General features: G+C 41.0%; 2 protein-coding genes across 4 annotated transcripts in view; both read right to left on the reverse strand.

Annotated features, from left to right (window-relative positions):
- The window catches only part of LOC122539909 (all-trans-retinol 13,14-reductase-like), a 46,842-nt gene extending 42,098 nt beyond the window's left edge, over window positions 1-4,744 (reverse strand). For all 3 annotated transcript variants that reach the window (XM_043675072.1, XM_043675070.1, XM_043675071.1), the window contains exon 1: window positions 4,572-4,744. In XM_043675072.1, the coding sequence (XP_043531007.1) occupies window positions 4,572-4,728 (157 nt within the window). In that variant the 5' untranslated portion in view covers window positions 4,729-4,744. The remainder of the gene's footprint in view (window positions 1-4,571) is intronic.
- A 13,605-nt stretch (window positions 4,745-18,349) lies between these two features.
- LOC122539633 (galactoside alpha-(1,2)-fucosyltransferase 2-like) lies at window positions 18,350-19,406 on the reverse strand. Its single transcript, XM_043674632.1, has one exon. It carries the CDS (start codon window positions 19,404-19,406, stop codon window positions 18,447-18,449), a length of 960 nt encoding a protein of 319 aa, XP_043530567.1. The 3' UTR covers window positions 18,350-18,446.
- Between the last annotated feature and the right edge of the window lie 976 nt (window positions 19,407-20,382).

Consider the following 20,382-nt stretch of genomic DNA (forward strand, 5'->3'; position numbering starts at 1 on the left):
GACCTATTGTACTCTATGCCACTCTCTCCCCACCCCCACCCTCCTCTAGCTTATCTCTCCACGCTTCAGGCTCTCTGCCTTTATTCCTGATGAAGGGCTTTTGCCCGAAACGTTGATTTTGCCTGTCTTCGGATGTTGCCTGAATTGCTGTGCTCTTCCAGCACCACTGATCCAGAAACACAATTACTGTAGGCCAGACCAGATTAGGTTGACAGATTTTCCACCCTACAAACCATTAGTGAATTGGATGGGTTTTTAATGGCCATCAACAGTTATCTCCATCAGGCTGGCTTTTTAATTCCAGACATGTATTGAGTGCAAATTTCACCATTTGCCTCGGTGGGATTTGAACTCCCATGCCCAATACATTGTCATTTACCCAACCCCAAACCCTCCCCCCCCATACACAACCACTGGCCCTGTCATGACATGGGATGCTTTCAGCACAGCCAACTCATTTTCATCTACTTATGGTCTCCATTGTCAGCTTCGCTTCCTCCCTGGTTTCTCATTATCTACCCCTTTGTCTGCCTGTCTTTGACTCTGGGCTCCGTCTCCACCTATTTGCTCACTCCTTCCCAACTTTATACATCCCTCCTTCAGCATTTATCAGATCCTATCCTATTTCTGAAGAAAGGTCACTGGACACAAGATGTTAACTCTGCTCTCTCTATCTCCTCAGATTCTGCCAGACCTGCTGAGTTTCTCCAGCAACTTCTGTTTTTGCTGCAGATTTCCAGCATTCGCAGTTCTTTGTGCCCAGGGCATTAGACTGCGTCTCTGGATTACTAACGCAATGACAGTACAAATATGCCGCTGCCTTGTTCAATTCCGACATTATTAATTAATTGCCCCTGGAGCACTTCATTGAACTGGCAGCTTTCCACAGACTCACCAGCTCTTTCTCCAGGGCAATTAGGGATGGACAGTCAATGCTGGCAGTAATAGTCACATTTCAAGGAAAAAAATCTGAAGATTAAAGAATTATAAAGAAAATTAACCTCTCCAATACTACAAAATAATTGGAGTTTAATAATTGAACTCAATACTGGAACATTGATTCAGACTGATAGATTTCTAGTTCATAACAGTAACACTCAGCCATAACTCCAATTGGTCTCAGGATCTAATTGAACCCTCTTAGGGTCCGTGAATTGAGGAACATAATTGAGAGCAATTCTCCACCTCTTTCAATCCAAACTAGAAATACATATCTCTGGACTTGCTGCTATGCAGCAATAGGAAATCTTCAGGAAATAAAGAGAGAAAATTGGGACATAGTTCCTTTAGTAATTCAATAATTTATAAATGCCATATGGAATTTTTAACGTAAATCAGAATGATCTTATAGGTAAAATGGACTGGATCAGGAAACATGATTTTAATTACGGATTTGTTATAATTGGTTTCCTACTTGAGATGAGAGAGTGCAGTATGTAAATTTTACTGCAGGTCAAATTCCAAAATCTAATGATAAACATTAACATTTGTCTGATTTCAAAACTGCAAAGTAATGATAATTATATTAATGGTGGGCAGGAAGCCTGTTTTAAAAGTCCTAGGTTGTACCTAGAACCTGTCAGGCAGGCAAAAGTGAGGATTGCAGATGCTGGAAATCAGAGTCTAGATTAGAGTGGTGCTGGAAATGCAGCAGGTCAGGCAGCATCCGAGGAGCAGGAAAATCAATGTTTTGGACAAAAGCCCTTCATCAGGACCTGGTACCTAATTTCTAGGGTGACATGGTGGCTCAGTGGTTTCTCTGCTGCCTTACAGTGCCAGGGACCTGGATTTTATTCCAACATTGGGTGAATGCCTGAGTGGAATTTGCAATGTTCTCCCTGTGTCTGTATGGGTTTCCTCCTCTGGTTTCTTCCCAACCTCCAAAGGTGTGCAGGTTAGATAGATTGGCCATGCTAAATTGCCCCTTGGTGGCTAGGGATGTGCAACTTGGTGGGTTATCCATAGTAAATGTGGGATTTTGGGTGTAGGGGGTTGGATCTGGGTGGGATGCTCTTTGGAGGGTGAGTGCAGACATGATGGGCTGAATGGCTCTTTTCCACACTGTAGTGATTCCATTTTCATTCAGGGTATAGCTACTGAGCTATGCCATATAGTGACTTCATAGAAGTGGATGCTTGGTCTGCAGAACCCCTCTGTATTGAGTAATGTTCAATCTAGCCTGTCATTGTGCACTCACAGGAGTGTAGCTCTCAGATTGCTACACAGTGGCAATGATAACTGGATCCACAGAACTAGTGGAAAAAGACCCAAGTGAAACATGGGGGCAATAAATCACATAGCCATCCCAGAGATGGGGAAAGTGAAACTCAGCAGTGACAGGGTGTGGCTAGCAATAGACCTGGAGGGAGACCTAAGCACTGATCTGAAGAATGGCTAAAACAGCACAGAAGTTGAAGAAATTGTGGGGAAAAGGCTCAAGGCAGAGTACACAGTTAGGAACAGGTAGAAATCTATGAGTCACATTATGAAAACTAAAGCAGAAGTGAAAACATTCGCAGAGGTAAGGCAGAAAGGAGCACTCAGCAAATATACTGAGAGTCAGTGCAAGAAGGAACAGGTTTCTTTCAATCCACAGAGAAACTTCACAGTGACTTGATTTCATAGAATTGTAACTGCAAAGAGAGAGGCAGGGGTAATGCTGCAGTGGAAACACAGAAAATTAAACACAGACCACGGCAGACCGTGGGAGTTTCTGCAAGATGGGATGCACAAAGTCAGGATGTCACATTCTTCCTGAGAATGTGACATGTCCACAATTAATTATCATTTCCTCTTGGTACACACTCCCAGGCCATATTTTGGCAAACAGAAATTAAAATAAACAGCTACAACCTGGATTGGACGTATCAATCCCTCTGGATGACGTGCCATTGCTGAGGTCCTGACCCGTCGGGCCATCCTCAGGTCATTTTTGGAGCTTGTCAAGTAGGAGAATTAGAATAAGAGATTGTAGCACGCTATACTTGGCTATAATGGAAAATAGATTATGGAGACCTTGCACATAATTCCTAATCCTCTTAATTCTTCATTAAATGAGCCTCCTTATCTAACTTTACACATCCTTCAGTTAGTGGGCACTGTAGATATATCAGCCTTTCCATCGAGACCACACTTGACAGTTTTCAACACCAGGTTGACCCATTTTCTCTCTTCTCAGAATTGTTCATTCTAACCAATGGCCCCTAATCAGGGAGGTGGCAGCATAGTGGTATTATTAACCTAGAGACTTAGATAAGGTCCTGGAGACCCAGGTTCAAATCCTGCCATGGCAGATAGTGGAACTTAGGTCATCTCTATTCATTTTACTAATTTCATCACTAACTAACAGAGACACGTCTCCAACTTTTACTGCTGCCTAGCCTTACGTTACTGACAGTTGCTGGTATCGTCAAAGGCAAAAGAATGATTGCAAGTTTACTTAAATGTTAATGTGGTAGCATTCCTTCCATTCATGGCGGCAGGTTGACTCAGTGGTTAGCACTGCTGCATCACAGTGCCAGGGACCCAGGTTCAATTGCCACCTAGGGCGACTGTCTGTGTGGAGTTTGCACATTCTCCCTGTGTTTGTGTGGGTTTCCTCCCACAATCCAAAGATGTAGAAGTTAGGTGAATTGGCCATGCTAAATTGCCCATAGTGTTCAGGGAAGTATAGGTTAGGTGCATTAATCAGGGGTAAATGTGGAGTAATACGATAGGGGAATTGGTCTGGGTGGGTTGCTCTTCGGAGGGTTAGTATGGACTTGTTGAGCCGAATGGCCTGTTTCCACACTGTAGGGGTTCTAAATTGAAATTGAAAAGAGCCTCAGGTAATGTCCTGGAGACCTAGGTTCAAATCCTGCCATGGCACGTAGTGGAATTTGTAATTCAATTAGAAGAAATCTTGAATAAGTGTTTAACGATGATTGTGAAACCACTGTTGATTGTCAAGAAAAAAACCCATCTGGTTTACTTGTGTCCTTTAAGGAAGGAATCTTTTGCCCTTAAATAGTCTAGCTTCCATGTGACTGCAGATCCACAGTAATGTGGTTGACTCTTAGCCGCCCTCTGGGCATTTAGGGATGGGCTGGCCTCACCAAAGACACTCACATTCCATCAATGAATTCGGTCTGAGACCTCAATCCCAATCCCAAACCCTGGACTCCCCGGTTTCAGAAGGAGTTAGACTCAGTTCTGCAGCAGGCAATGCATGTCACAACTGAAGCATAAAGACAGCTGAAACAAAAATGTAATGACCACTTCTCACATTATTGTGACCTATATTTGTCAATGAGAATTAAAAATAGTTGAGTTCTGTCTATGCTTGTTAGTATGTTACAGCCAGCTTTGTATTCCATATATTTATCAGTCAAAGTTAATAAAACTATTGAGAAACAAATCAATCAGCCAAATAGTTTTAACCATCAATTACGTAATGTTCTTAAAGGTTATACTGTCTTAGTTTGGCCACAATTATAACATAAAATTATTTTTGTTCAGGCTCTGTACTCTGTGTCACGAACCTACATGCTCTTGTGGATATGGAAGATGCTAATCAAAGTTAAATGACGCACCTTGCTTAAGGATTTTGTTCCTGGCAGCTCTGTCCACTACCAAAGGTTGAGGGGGTTTTCTGACATCAACAGCGAAAGGATTTGCACTTGTAGTGAGAAACAAATAGACTGAAATAACTAGAAGTAAAAGAAACACGAGAAACAGAAACAGCAACATGCTGATTGAACTAAATGTTGACAGCAAAGCAGCAAGGAGTCAAAGTCAAACATAGATAATGAGCAAAGGCCAGCTGGAGGGAGATAAGGACAGAGAGTGAAAGCAGAATCCCATGCACATTTTTTTTGCAATCTGTAAATAAAATTTAAAACAAAGAAATCTTTTTAGATCATTTTAATGTCATTCCTTCCCTGCCAAAGGCTATAACATCAAAGCATGACTTGAAAACAACTAGTGTTTTGTTGACAAAATCAATAACATTATCATCAACAATTCTAATAAACCAGGTCTCAATGCTGCCACTTCTTTATTCAGGAGTTCCGACAGTGTGGAAACAGGCCATTTGGCCCAACAAGTCCACACAGACCCTCTGAAGAGGAACCCACCCAGACCCATTTCCCCTACCTATATCTACCCCTGACTAATGCACCTAACTTACACATCCCTGAACAGTATGGGCAGTTTGGCATGGCCAATTCATCTAACCTACATATCTTTGGATTGCGAGGAAACCAGAATACCTGGAGGAAACTCAATTAGACAGTGGAGAAAGTGCAAACTCCATACAGACATTTCTCCGAGGCTAGAATCAAGCCCGGGTCCCTGGCACTATGAGGTAACTTTACTAACCACTAAGCCACCATATCAACCAATGGTTAACCACATTTAGGGATCTATATATTGTAGGGGAAAAGTGCATTGAATAAATGTTCAGAGCATATGCAATATAGTGGATGAAATAATTCCACAGATAGATGTAAACTGATACGATATAATTTGGATTATGGAGACTTGGCTGCAGGGTGACCAGGGAATGGGAACTGAATCGAGCATAGAACAATCCAGTAAAGTACAGGCCCTTTGGCCCTTGATGTTGTACTGACCTTTTGTCCTACTCTAAGATCAAACTAACCTACATACCCTTCATTTGCCTATCCATAAGTCGCTTAAATGCCCCTAATGTATCTGATTCTACTACCACTGCTGGCAGTGCATTCCACACGCCCACCTCTCTCTATGTAAAGGACCAACCTCTGACATATCCCTAAACCTTCCACCAACCACATTAAAATTATGCCCCCTTGTGATAGCCATTTCTGCCCTAGGAAAAAAGAGTCTGACTATTCACTCTATCTATGTCTCTCATCATCTTGTACAGCTCTGTCAAGTCACCTCTCATCCTTCTTCACTCCAATGAGAAAAGCCCTAGCTCTCTTCACCTTTTTTCATAAGACATGCCCTCCATTTCAGACAGCATCCTGGTAAATCTTCTCTGCACTCTCTCTAAAGCTTTCACATTCTTCCTATAATGAGGTGATCAGAAGTGGACACAATATTCCAAATGTAATCTAACTAGGGCTCTATAGAGCTGCAGCATAACCTCACAGTTCTTAAACTAAATCCCCCTGCTCATGAAAGCCAACACACCATGCATCTTCTTAACAACCCTCGCATCTTGGATGGCAACTTCGAGGGATCTATGGATATGGACCCCAAGATCCGTCTGTTCCTCCACACTGCCAAGAATCTTGCCTGTAACCCTGTATTCTGCATTCAAATTTGATCTTCCAAAATAAATGACTTCACACTTTTCCATTTTGAACTCCATCTGCCACTTATCAGCTCAGCTCTGCATCCTGTCAACGTCCTGTTGCAACCTACAACAGCCCTCTGTACTATCCACAACTCCACCAACCTTCATGTCAACAGCAAACTTACTAGCCCACACTTCCACTTCCTCATCCAAATAATTTATAAAACTTACAAAGAGCAGAGGTCCCAGAACAAATTCCTGCAGAACACCACTGGTCACCGAACTGCAGGCTGAATACTTTCCATATACTACCACTCTCTGTCTTCAATGGGCAAGCCAATTCTGTATCCAGACAGCTAAATTTCCCTGTTTCCCATGCCTCCTTACTTTCTGAATGAGCCTACGATGGGAAATCTTATCAAATGCCTTGCTAACATCCATACACACCACATCTACTACTCTATCTTCATCAAAGTGTTTTGTCACATCCTCAAAGAGTTCAATAAAGATTGCGAGGCATGACCTGCCCCTCATAAAGCCACACTGACTATCTCTAATCAAACTATGCTTTTCCAAGCAATCACAAATCCTGCCTCTCAGAATCGTCTCCAATAATTTACCCACTACTGATGTAAGACTGACTGGTTTGTAATTCCCAGAGTTATCCCTCATCCCTTTCTTGAAAAAGGGAATAACATTTGGAACTCTCCAATCGTCTAGTTCAACTCCGGTGGACTGTGAGGCTGCAAAGATCATCGCCAAAGGCACATCAATCTCTTCCCTCGCTTCCCATATGAACCTTGGGTATAAACCGTCTGGCCCAGGGACCTATCTAGCCTCAAGATTTTCCAAACTTTCCAGCGCATCCACCTTTTAAAATCAAACTGATCAAGCAAATCAGACTGTTTCACACTGTGCTCACAATTGACATGGTCCCTTTCAGTAGTGAAAACTGAAGCAAAGTATTCATTAAGGATATTCCAGACCTGCTCCCACTCCAGGCACAAGTTTCGTCCACTATCCCAGATTGGGCCTACCCTCACTCTGGCCATCCTCTTGTTCCTCATGCAAGTGTTGAATGCCTTCGGGTTTTCCTTAATCTTACCAGCCAAGGCTTTTCATGCTGCCTTCTAGCTCTCCTCAGTCCATTCTTCAGTTCCTTCCTGGCCACATGGTAAATCTACAGACCCCTGTCTGATCCTTGCATTGTCAACCTTAAGTAAGCTTCCTTCTTCCTCTTGACTAGATGTTCCATATTTCCTGTCACCCAAGGTTCCTTCACCCGACCATCCCTTCCTTGCCTCAGTGGGACAAACCTATCCAGCACCTGCAGCAAGTGCTCCCAAAATAACTTCCACATTTCTGTCATGCATTTCCTTGAGAATATCTGTTCCCAGCTTATGCTCCACAGTTCCTGCCTAATAGCATTGTAATTAAAACTGTTTGTTTAATTTTCCAAACAGAAAGATAACACATTAACATTATTGAACAATCATTTCATCAATTGTGCCACACATCGCATTATTGGATAGATACACTACACCTGATGAAAGTAAGGGCAGGGTGTAGTCGAAATTTGGGTGATTTTTGCCTGTGCTAATACTAAGAAAGATTTTATGGCAGCAACTATTGCTCAATATCTAGGATTTTCCTTTTACTTGTTTGTGTATTGGGTGTGTTTATTATTGTGTCATTATGTTATTGCGTCAAATAATCTGCCATTATTTATCCAAAACTAAAATGCTTGGCGATCATGCTTCTATTTTTAAGTCTATTCAAAGAGCCATGATAAATCAATCTCAACATTAAAGTGTTGAACTAATTCATAGAAACAGAATGTACATTGTCAACGTGCTTCATGTGTTCTGCTTCCCACTACTACATTGGATTACAGAATCATCCTCTGAGTTCAACATGAACCAGGGTCAACAAACATAGTGGCTCAGGGAAAGAGGTTGGCTGTTTAGGACTGAGAAGAGGAGAAATTTCTTCATTTGAAAGACTGTGAATCATGGAAATTCTGTATAGCAGCAGCTGTGATCTTTCGTCCTTGGATATACTCAAGACTGATAGATTTTTGGGCACTATGTTAGTAAGAGTTATGGAGATAGTATAAGAGGTATAATTGAGGTAGCTGTTCAGTCATAACTGTATTAAGTGATAAATCAGATGGGGGGGGGGGGGGCAAAGGCCTTGTCATTTTCCTATATCTTATCAACTTCTTATGAACAACTAATGATGATTTCCCTGCAATTATTTAAAATGAAGATGATCTGTTTGAGGGGGTAAATGGATTGATTATGACAGAGTTACAGTAAATATTAGGTGTTTGTTTCTCAGATGAAGTGAATTTGATTACCCATTCATTTTCTGTGTGATTGTTTCCAAGCTATCCTGGTGCATTGTTGTAAGTAGCTCAGAGATTGTTTGATCATGGCTGGTTAATGGCACTATCTTCAATTGGACAGGAAGAAACACAGCTCAAGTTACCCAGGTTCTGGACTCAACCAATGCTTTTTTGGGGACAAGCTGAAATATCAAGCAGAGACATGCTTCACTCATTCCAATACTCTAATCCATGGCAGTGATCAAGTGCTGCCTCGTAGCAAGGGCATTCATGCAATAATAATGGAAGATGTTGCTATCTCTTGTATTGGTAACTCATCTGTATTTTTGCAGAATTCTACACTTGAACAGGGGTTGTGGCTGTTTGGGGGAGGAAGTGATTTTAGTTAATGAAGAAGTGAAAAAAATTGGAGGTTGAATGTTTTGCTTATAACTTCCCAAGTGTTCTAGTATGTTCCACTCGCTTCCTTGCAGTCTTCCATTGTTTGAGCATGAAGTAAAAACATTCTACCTACCAGATGAGTAATGTGGTCTATGTATATTATTGCTGTTGTGATGCTAGGAATATAGGCAATACATCCCAATGTGTGGCAGAATGTATCAAACGCCCATCTGCAGCAGCCAACTTACTAACCGTGCTCACCAGCCCAATCATAGTCAGATTGTCCGTCTGTTCTTTTGTTTAATGTTCACACTGAAGCCCTCATTTCTAGTCTCAAGTTCAGATCCTGGCTTCTTTAGAAATGTGGAGACTAGTTGAAATCACACAGATCCCCAGTAATGCTGGATAGTCAGGGAAGGTCAAGCCATCAGCCCTTTTGCAGCTGTCAGTGTTCCATTCGTCAAACACAGCCAGACACTTTGACAACTTTTGTGATAGGATAGATATGGAAGGCAAATGCTGAGTTGGGTTGACAGTTGGTTAAGGGATTGAGATGCCAGGTAAGTAGGGTGTTAATGTACCAGGTAGGTAGGATACCAGAGAATTAAGTTGCCAGATGGGTAGGGTGAAAGATGCCAAGTGGATAGGGTGCTGAGTGAATATGGGTGAGGTAGAGCTTACAGTAGGTTTGGGGATGTGGAGATATTGGGACTGTTGGCTTTGGAGTGGGGAGAATTGATAATCCCAGTGATGTAACAAAAATGTTGGGGTCAGCGGAGATGTGGGATTGATGGGATGTTGGAGATGCTGGGCATCTGTGGAGTTTGCGGGCTGGGGAACATGTATTATGTGATATGGCTGGTGGATACAGAGTGTGTGTGTGTGGGCAGCAGCGTGGTGGTGTCAGGGTCAGTGAAGTGGTGCACTCAGGTCTCAGGATGGGGTTGGAATTGTGTTGAATTGGGAAGCATCTGGCTGGCATTTGGGGAGGTTGTTTGTCAGGGGTTGTGGTGTTGTAAGAAGGCTGGGGAGATGAAGTGTGTGTGTGGGGGTGGTGGGTGAGGGGGGTGTGGATGGTTTGTGGTACCTTGGATGGAGGTCAGTCTAAGAGCTGGGGATTTTGTGCAATCATTTAATTTCTCAACTTGTTGTGGTTTACTATTAACTTAATGGAAGCAGACTCCTCCAAATTCTCCAATGTTAAGTGTTTTGTTGAGTCTTCCAGACGCAGGAGAATTTTCCAGACAATTCTCATGGGGTCTGCTGTATCTGGTATTCAGCAGGATCCCAACATATTTTTCCAATACTTGTCTGGCTGGAAATATCTGGGTCAAAATGTCCAATCGGGAATGGAAAACATTTGTGAAATAATCCTGACAGTGTTAGGAATTATGCTGGAAATCAATTTGAGAGCAGTTGAGTTTGCAATGTGACTAATTTGTGCATGCCAGAAGCTCTGATATTATTCACAGCTAGGTCCATCTTCTTGAGCGGCAAATGGAATATATTTCTGCACGTTATTCTATGATTTATGGGTCAATGGGAACTGCTCATAGCTGTTTCAACCCCACTGTAATATCCTGACCAATCAGAGTTGATCTGACATGGTTTGAGTTCAATGTGGAAACTAAGACAATCAATAGTTTCTAAGTTTGTGTGAAGATTTGTAGCTCGGGTGCTCGTTGTTGTGGTTCTGTTCGCCGAGCTGGAAGTTTTTGTTGCAAACGTTTCGTCCCCTGGCTAGGCGACATCATCAGTGCTTGGGAGCCTCCTGCGAAGCGCTTCTTTGATGTTTCCTCCGGTGTTTATATTGGTCTGTCCCTGCCGCTTCCGGTTGTCAGTTTCAGCTGTCCGCTGTAGTGGTTGGTATATTGGGTCCAGGTCGATGTGTTTGTTGATGGAGTTTGTGGATGAATGCCATGCCTCTAGGAATTCCCTGGCTGTTCTCTGTCTGGCTTGCCCTATGATAGTAGTGTTGTCCCAGTCGAATTCATGTTGCTTGTTGTCTGCGTGTGTGGCTACTAAGGATAGCTGGTCATGCTAAATTACCCATAGTGCCCAGGGATGTGCAGGTTAGGGTGAATTGGTCATGCTAAATTACCCATAGTGCCCAGGGATGTGCAGGTTAGGGTGAATTGGTCATGCTAAATTACCCATAGTGCCCAGGGATGTGCAGGTTAGGGTGAATTGGTCATGCTAAATTACCCATAGTGCCCAGGGATGTGCAGGTTAGGGTGAATTGGTCATGCTAAATTACCCATAGTGCCCAGGGATGTGCAGGTTAGGGTGAATTGGTCATGCTAAATTACCCATAGTGCCCAGGGATGTGCAGGTTAGGGTGAATTGGTCATGCTAAATTACCCATAGTGCCCAGGGATGTGCAGGTTAGGGTGAATTGGTCATGCTAAATTACCCATAGTGCCCAGGGATGTGCAGGTTAGGGTGAATTGGTCATGCTAAATTACCCATACTCCATCAACAAACACGTCGACCTGGACCCAATATACCAGCCACTACAGCGGACAGCTGAAACTGACAACCAGAAGCGGCAGGGACAGACCACTATAAACACCGGAGGAAACATCAAAGAAGCGCTTCGCAGGAGGCTCCCAAGCACTGATGATGTTGCCTATCCAGGGGACGAAACGTTTGCAACAAAAACTTCCAGCTCGGCGAACAGAACCACAACAATAGTTTCTGCTGCACCTCATGTCAAGCATAGTCAAACCAATCATCATTCTCTTCTCATGCTGTATAAGTGTCTAGTTTAAGGAAGGCAAATAGAATTTTGGCATTCATTGCTCAAGGAATAGAGTAAAGAAGTGGGGTGGTGTTGTTGTAACTGTACAGGGTATTAGTGAGACTGCACCTCAAGTATTGCATAAAGTTTGGTTCCTTTGCTTGAGGAGGGATATAGTTACACTGTAGGCAGTCTGGAGGAGGTTCACTACATTGCTTCCAGGGTTAGTTTCATGAAGAGAATTTTGAATTATTAATGTTTTGCTAACACTAGTCCTTTCCATTACTTGTCACTGCGAAAACCAGACTTTTGTATTTATTTCTGAAGTAGGTCATTTCTTATCAGGTACAACTTGTTTCCAAGTATTTGGCATGACGTTTACATAATCTCCCCTTCAAACATGAAAGCCAAAATACGTCACATTCTTTTGCTCACTTCTAATGCTCCTAAGGAATACTTTAGTCTGTTGTACAATAAAGTCATGCAAAGTAAATTCACAAAGAATTTCTGAACGGATATGGTGACAGAATGTCCAGGAACAAGTGTATCTTTGGAGCCTGACATAATCTGTTACAGCACTGATCATCCTTCATGGAAATCATGGAAATTATAAATCTTCCAATACATTCTTTTCTCACACTATCATGGAGGGTTAGAAAGGTAATTTTGAACATGGGGATAGATAATTGGCCATACAAAGTAAAATGTGTGCTTGATGACCATTCAGTTTTGCCAATGCCCAGAATGTCCCAGCATCCACCTCATTTTGGGGTAGGAAATTCCACAGATTCACAATCCTTTGAGAGAAGCAATTCTTCCTCATCTTTATTTTAAACCTGCAACCCCTCATCGTAAAACAATAACAGTTTGGTTCACTACAAATGAGCAAAGTTTAATTTTTACTGAATGGTTAATCCCTAATAGTTTGCAACATTCTGGTATTTTTAATTGAAACTGGTCAGGTGTTTCGTTGCCTACGGTAGCTATTAGAGTATATTTACACAATGATCACCAGGTGTTGCTGTACTGCAACATCAATTCAATACGACAGTTTCTTGTTGGAACTTATCAACAAGCCTGCAAGTATATTTCCTAATCAACTTATTCAGAAATGCTAGAATATGCTTCTGGAGCAGATGGGATTTGAGCCCTGGCCTTTTGACTCAGAGGTAGGGATACTCCCACAGAATCCTCCAAAGCAGCTGACTCCCAATGGGATCAGAGACACTTTGCATTTATTTTCTAATCAATCTGTTCAGGCGATGCTATTGAATACGTCTTGAGCAGTTTGGGTTTGAACCCAGCTCTCCTCCTGGTCTAGAAATGAACAAGGACCACTAGACTCAAAACATGAACTCTGTTTTCTCTCCAGAGATGCTGCCATACTTTTGGAGTTTCTCCAGCAATTTCTGTTTCTGAAATAAAATTAAAAGTCAAATTATAATCAGTAGTAATGAATTTGTAATTAGTATAATTATCCATAAAATGCATTCAGCATCTTCCAGGAAGCATTTTATTAAAATGTAGCGGGTTCAGAAAAGATTTATCAAGATTTTGCAGGACTGGAGGGTTTGAGTTATAAAGAGAGGCTGGATAAGTCAGGACATTTTTCACTGGAGAGAAGGAGGTTAAGGGGTGACCTTATAAAGGTTTGTAAGATCATGAAAGGCATGGATATGGTGAATAGCAAAGGTATTTTCCCTATGGTGGGAGGGGGGCAGAAGAGGCTCAAAACAAGAGGGCGTATTTTTAAGGTGAGAGGAGATAGATTTAAAATGGACATGAGAGGCAATTTCTTCACACAGAGTGTGGTTTGTATGTGGAATGAACTGGCAGAGAAAGTGGTATATGCAGGTACAATTACAACATGTAAAAGACATTGAGACAGGTAAATGAAAAAAAAAAGGTTTAGAGGGATGTGGGCCAAATGCAGGTAAGTGGGGCGAATTTAGTTTGGGGAATTTGGTCGTCTTGTATGAGTTGGATTGAAGGGTCTGTTTCTGTGCTCTAAAACTCTTTGACACTATAAGGGCAGCACAGTGGCTCAGTGGTTAGCACTGCTGCCTCACAGCGCCAGGGACCCAGGTTTGATTCCAGCCTCAGCTGACTGTCTGTGTGGTGTTTGCACATTTTCCCTGTGTCTGCGTGGGTTTCCTCCCACAGTCCAAAGATGTGCAGGTCAGGTGAATTGGCCATGTGTTAGGTGCATTAGTCAGAGGGAAATGGGTCTAGGTGAGTTACTCTTCAGAGGGTAGGTGTGGACTTGTTGGGCCGAAGGGCCTGTTTCCACCCTGTAGAGGAATCTATAACTCCATTTGATTTCGCTCCCTTCCCCTCTCTCTAACTCTGCTTCAGCTTTGAGGCCTGCATTGCTCTCAATGAGTTTTCCCAATAAATGAATCAATTGGAAATACAGGAGATTTACTGGTTGTGGTTAATTAATGAGAACAATTTCTGTGATGATTTCTTCATGGGGAACAAAAACATTCATTTATTTGTAAGAGATCTTTTGCAAACATAAAGAAGAAAACTAAAATGAATTGAGGGGTGGGACTTTTGTGGTAGAGCATTGGCAGTGCCCCTAGTCTTTGAGCCATGAATGCCTCAGGTCAGCGCCCCCCCTCCACCTCCCCACACCCACTGATCCAGAGGTATGTACTGATATGTCTGAACAGATTGAACAGGAAATATGTAAAACTGCGTGAGAAGCATATGACCATTGGAAATAATGACCATTTAACATTACAGAACACTGGGCTCAGTCTTACCAGAAATTGATTAAGTGTCAGTTTTGTCAAGTTTCATAGAAGGTTCCTCACTGAGGGGTCTAGCGAGTTTCACCAATGATTGTCCCAAACCTGCCTCAGTAACACCTTAACATGACCCTTTGCTAGCACAGTTCTCCCACTCACTCCTACCAGAGGTACCCACAACGTCTCTTCATCCACTCTGAGGAGAGGATATTGGCCCTGACTCAGATCCCTTTAGTGGAGATACCTAAACCTCCATGTTCTTGCACCGATCAAGAAGCATTGTTCCTTGTTGTGCTACTCTCCCATTTCCCCCACTGGGAATGCACGATTATCAATACCACAACATCTACTCCTTGGTTGTGAACAGTTTCTTTCTTTGGTCTTGTGTGGGTGCAAGCAGCAAGTTCACAACCTCTATTCTCAACAGGGAAGCTGCCCAAGACAAACTGCTTTCCACTTCTGAGGAAGTGAGCACTGATGTCTTAGAAGAAGAGCTAGCTGGGCTTCCTTTTTCATCTCCCAGCAGCACTGGTAGGAACATTTGAGAAGATTGTTATGTTGATCTTTAGATTCCTATTTTCAGCAAAAATACAATGCACTACTGTTAAACTCCAGTCTGTCACAGTGCTCATTTGCTGTACAAATACTGTCATGAATTCACCAGGAATTCTTCTCAAGTCAATCCATGTCAATGACAGTGTCACATGTACAGTACTGGTTATACACCGGAATAAAATTATTATCAATCATTAACATACTTTCAGAAATTTATTTATTTCTAGAAAACTATTTCTACGAAGCATGAGTGATTGGAAAGCATTATCAGTACTTTAAGAGACTGATTATAAATAAGTTGGAATTTTCTATTCCATCTTGGATCATTGGATCATTCCGTCTTGGATCATCTCATGCAGTATTATTTAAATAACACCCTTAATCATTTACAGAAAAAGACTTACACATTATTAGCAGTTAGGAATTGTGACAAAGATCAAATGATTGAACATTTGTTTGACAATGTAAATGTGAACAATTTCTGACAGCACGAATTATGATAAAACCGTTACCATCAACCACAGGATTTGTAGATCAATGTCTTAACTTTTCCATGTGAGTTGGGAGCTTTATTTGAAATGTCATCAGTATTTGTGACAAAAATGGAATGCAGGTCCAGTCAGGCTTGAACTTTCTAAGTATATTAAAAAAGCTGTACAATTGATCAATTTAAATCTGACACTTCAGAATAAATGGACAAAACAATTATCAGCTATATTTCCTCAATGTACTTAATATGCGTTACACTTTGCTTGTAACATCAAGTCACAGAATCACCTCAGTTTCTCCACACAATGCTATTACAAATATATGAGTTAATGTACACCCAACATTGTCAAAGTACAGCAATGTTCTTGATTAGCATTTCCCTTTGAAAATATTCACGATATTCATTGCAGCAGTTTCTCAGTTAGTGAGGTAGTAATGCTCATGGAAACAGACCAATCTTCATATTCCTTTCGATTCATTATAGAAAATAGTCAGTCATTTAGCCTCTCAAGTCTGCTCCACCTTTCAATGAGACCAGAATTACCATTTGTAAACGGGAGTTCTAAACCTGTACCGTTCTTTCACATAGAAGTTTGTTTCTGATGTCACTCCTGAAAGGCCTACTTTGAAGACTTAGGCTGTATGCCCTAGTTCCTGATTCGTAAACTAGCAGAAATAATTTTCTTTGCTAATCAGTAGCCCATAACATCTTGAAGGCTCCAATCAAATCACCTTTTAATCTTTTAATTTCTAAGTTCAAAACCTAATGACCTTGATTTGATTCGTCTCACAAGTACTTGCAGAATTACACTTTATTTTGCTCAAAAGCTGCATAAATCCAAATAAGATTCTGTAACTCCCACTTTAGAAATAGAATCAGTCTGACTTAACATTGGGACACAGACAGACTTTAACTTCACATCTTCAATGCACTATCTCAGCTGAGATGACACCTATTGCAAAAAGCTATGTTTGAAAATGTAACTTTGAAAAAGTTCTGGGATTTACATATGAAGGAACTGAAACTAACGTGGTCATTCTAAAAGATGAAAGACTTAATCTAAGTTTGTTTAATGTTACATTCCATGACACTGCAATCCTGTTGCTATAAAATCTGTGTCTTATGATTCTGCTCCACAATCACCTGATGAAGAAACAGCGCTTCAAAAAAACTATGCTTCCAAATAAACGTGTTGTCTGATTTTTAACTTTGTCCACTCTACTCCAACACTGGCACTTCCAAATCTTGAATATTTAGGCTGTATGCCCTAGTTCTTTATTCCTAAACCAGCAGGAATAATTTTCTTTGCTAATCAGTAGCCCAAATATCTTGAGAGCTCCAATCAAATCATCTATTAATCTTCTAATTTCTAAATTCAAAACATTCTGACCATGGTTTGTTTAGTCTCACCTTGTAATTCATTCCTTGTATGTTCATATAGCATTCTAGCAAATCTAATCTGCACTCCCGCTAAAGCTAATGTACTGTACGTAAAGATAGTGCCACCTTGTGACATAGACATGTGACTATCTGTGGTCTAACTGAGGCTTTGTATCGTTGTAGCATGACTAAAAAACTTCTGGCTTTGTGGTATTAAGGCTAATGCTGTTCTGAAGACCAGCATTCCATGGGTATATTAGTTTACATGAATGAATGTTTTGCTGAACAGGAGGTAGTATTCCTGCCTTGCAGCCAGAAGGTCTGGTTTAAATTCAACCCAAGGACTTGAAGGCTAACAACAATGTATTCACAAGGTGGCCAGAAATGTTGGGTATGAACCTGTAACTCTTTCCAATAAAAGAGGCAGCAAAATTGGGAGTGATTCCTGTTTAGCTATTTCCTCAGAACAAGTCCCACACTGGGACTTAATGGCGAAAGGAAATAATACAGACAACAAGCAAAACTAATATCATTTACAAAATACCATGCAAGGACTATAACAAACACTACATTGGACAAGCAGGCTGAAAACTAGCCATCAGAATACAAGAACACCAACTAGCCACAAAAAGATATGACCCTCTCTCACCAGTATCCTCACATACGGATGAGGAAGGACACCACTTCGACTGGGACAACAAATCCATCCTAAGACAAGCCAAACAAAGACATGTCTGGAAATGAACCTTCCAGCTCACCGAGCAAACCTACATCCAATATGGAAAAGTGTATGTTCCCACAACAATACTGACTCCTTTGGGGGTGAGGACGCTGTTGGTTCCGTTGGCGTGGATTAGATGGGTGCCAATAGCACAGGGCTTGATCCCCATCCTGGCTGAGGTGGAGTCAGGACCTACTCTAGTCCTGCTGTGTGGTGAAGATTAGAGCAGTATAAGACAGACTTGTAAAAGTTGTAAATCTGGGAAATAAGTTCTGCAACATTTTCTCTTTATTCCAGATTGCCAGCACCAACTGTATTGATAAATGCAATGATCTGAAATATTCTTTCTATATTAAAGGTTCCTAGACTCTGGATATATTAACTTGCTATTAGTGATAGTGAGGTAATGGCAGCCTTGCAGAATTGTAGACTTCTAAACAAAAAAAAAGGAACACATAGAGCCATATTTACGGTTTCTTGAAGAGAGAATCCTATACAGATGTTTTCAATTGTTAATTCCACTGCTGTACTGTCTAGTCAGATGTGATGTATATATTGTGAACTCAGTTAATGCTACCCATTAAAGAACACCAACAACATAACTGTTACTAACTGAAATATATTTAGCAATGGCTTTGACAAAGCAAAGACAACTACACTTTCTAAAAATTTCAATGTATGTTTTTGGACATATTGATTTCTGAACTTATTCTCTGGAAACTCAATTTGCTTGAAGTATTTAGTTTAATTTCTTGACCAATGAAAATGTATTGAATTCAAGAGGTATGAAATCTTAGAAGAATATTGGGACATGCAGCTAATGGACTAAGTTTGAAGCATTTTCATGCAGAAGAGGTGAGAGATCAGCAGGAATTCCAATCCATTCAGGTAAGAAAGCTGCCTCATATTTAAACACTTTTAGGAAAGGTGACTCAGGCAAAGTAAAGTTTGTGAGGTAAATTGTCTCCCCACCTGCCAAGTAGCCAGCCCAGAAACCAAATGTCCCGATTGTCATTATTGTGTGGTTACAATGTGCAAGGATAGAAAAGTCAAAAGCGACAGTAGTCTGCTTGGGATCATCTGAAAAGTAAACATCTCCTTTGGAGTTATTAATGTTTTGCTTACACCAGTCCATTCCATTACTTGTCACTACAAAAACCACATTTTCGTATTTATTTCTGAAGTAGGCCATTGCTGTGTCTAAATATTTCTTATCAGCTATAACTCCTTTCCAAACATTTGGCATGACATGTACATAATCTCCCCTTCGAACATGAACGCCAACATACGTCACATTCTTTCGCTCACCTCTAATGTGTCTTAGGAATGCATTAGCCTCTTCTACAATAAAATCATGAAAAGTTAACTCACGAAGAATTTCTGAATGGATATGATGATAGAATGTCCAGGAACACGTGTATCCTGAGAGGCTGACATAATCTCCTTGAATACTACGGTACTGATCCTCCATCCAGTCATTGAGATTATAATTCTTCCAATGTATTTTCTTTCTCACACTATCATGGAGGGTTGGAAGGGTAATTTTGAAGATAGGGGACAGGTAATTGGCCATGGAAGGTAAAATATATGCTTGATGACCATTCAATTTTGCCAATGCATATAGTGTTGCATACTCCCCCATCTGGTTGCCAAGTCGTCCAATGGAGTTAATTGTCCAAAGTCCCTTTGAAGAAATCACCACCTTTTCAGAATCCTTCTCTGCTTCACTTTCCAATATTATGGATGTATTTTCCAAAGATTGGACATATTTGAACATTGTGTAATATTTTAACTGATATTTATACATTACAGAAACTGTCATTATGAAATAAAAGAATGTTAGAAAGGCTAACACTTTCATGGCTGGATCAGCACAACATTTGCTCAAAAGAGCCATATCCAGAGATTCTTCACGTTGTGATTCGCAGTTTATGATTTCCTCAAGTGGAGTTTCTGAAAATCCAGAAATCATTTATTAATACAATAACAATGATGAAGGACAAGTTTCCAAATATTGCTGTAGGATTATTTATTTAACAAAGTTCCTTTTGAGAAATAAATATGATGCATACTTGATAAAATTGAGGGTTTAACAACTTTCTGCAAATTGATAGAAAGTGACAGTATAGATAGGGATTGAAAATGTAGCTGCACAATTGGTGCATGAAAACTTGGCGAATCACTTAAATGACAGATATGACATGTGGCATGAGTTGAATTCTCCAGCTGTATACTGTTTCAGATTTGATTGATTTGGTAAAAGAAGGTATCCTGTGGAGGAGAATTGGTTTTATCTTCTATTTGCTGAATGGTCAAGGTCCAGAAGGACAGATATGGGCAATCCAGTGGAGGGCAGAACAAGTCTTCGGTACTATTGCCAGAATGTTGCCAGGGCCCATAGCCTTTGCAGTATCAACTTGCAGTTCCCTGCCATTTTAAAATTTTACTGATCAATTTCAAGTTTACAATATCTCTCGGTTTCCCACAGTTACAATTTAAAATTTAACAAGTTACATTTGAAATTTATAATACTTAAATTTGTTTAGTGCTTGGTTAAGCTACTGCACTCAGTTTCATTTGGGGACAAGCTTGAAACACTGTACTCCTAACCAATGCCTCCACACGTAAGCCTTCAGGTCTCACGGTCTGCAACTCCCCCTCTTGGAACCTTGATGTCCATAGCTTCCTCGTGGGCCACATTTCATGTGGAAACAGCCAGGTAGCATCTCTACTCTCACTGCACCAAATTCCTT

The sequence above is a fragment of the Chiloscyllium plagiosum genome, chromosome 33, assembly GCF_004010195.1.
Source record: "Chiloscyllium plagiosum isolate BGI_BamShark_2017 chromosome 33, ASM401019v2, whole genome shotgun sequence".
Taxonomy (NCBI): Eukaryota; Metazoa; Chordata; class Chondrichthyes; order Orectolobiformes; family Hemiscylliidae; genus Chiloscyllium; species Chiloscyllium plagiosum.

Excerpts from the sequence above, each read along its gene's own strand:
- LOC122539633 (XM_043674632.1), bottom strand. The coding sequence starts at position 19,406 with ATGTTCAAATATGTCCAATCTTTGGAAAATACATCCATAATATTGGAA.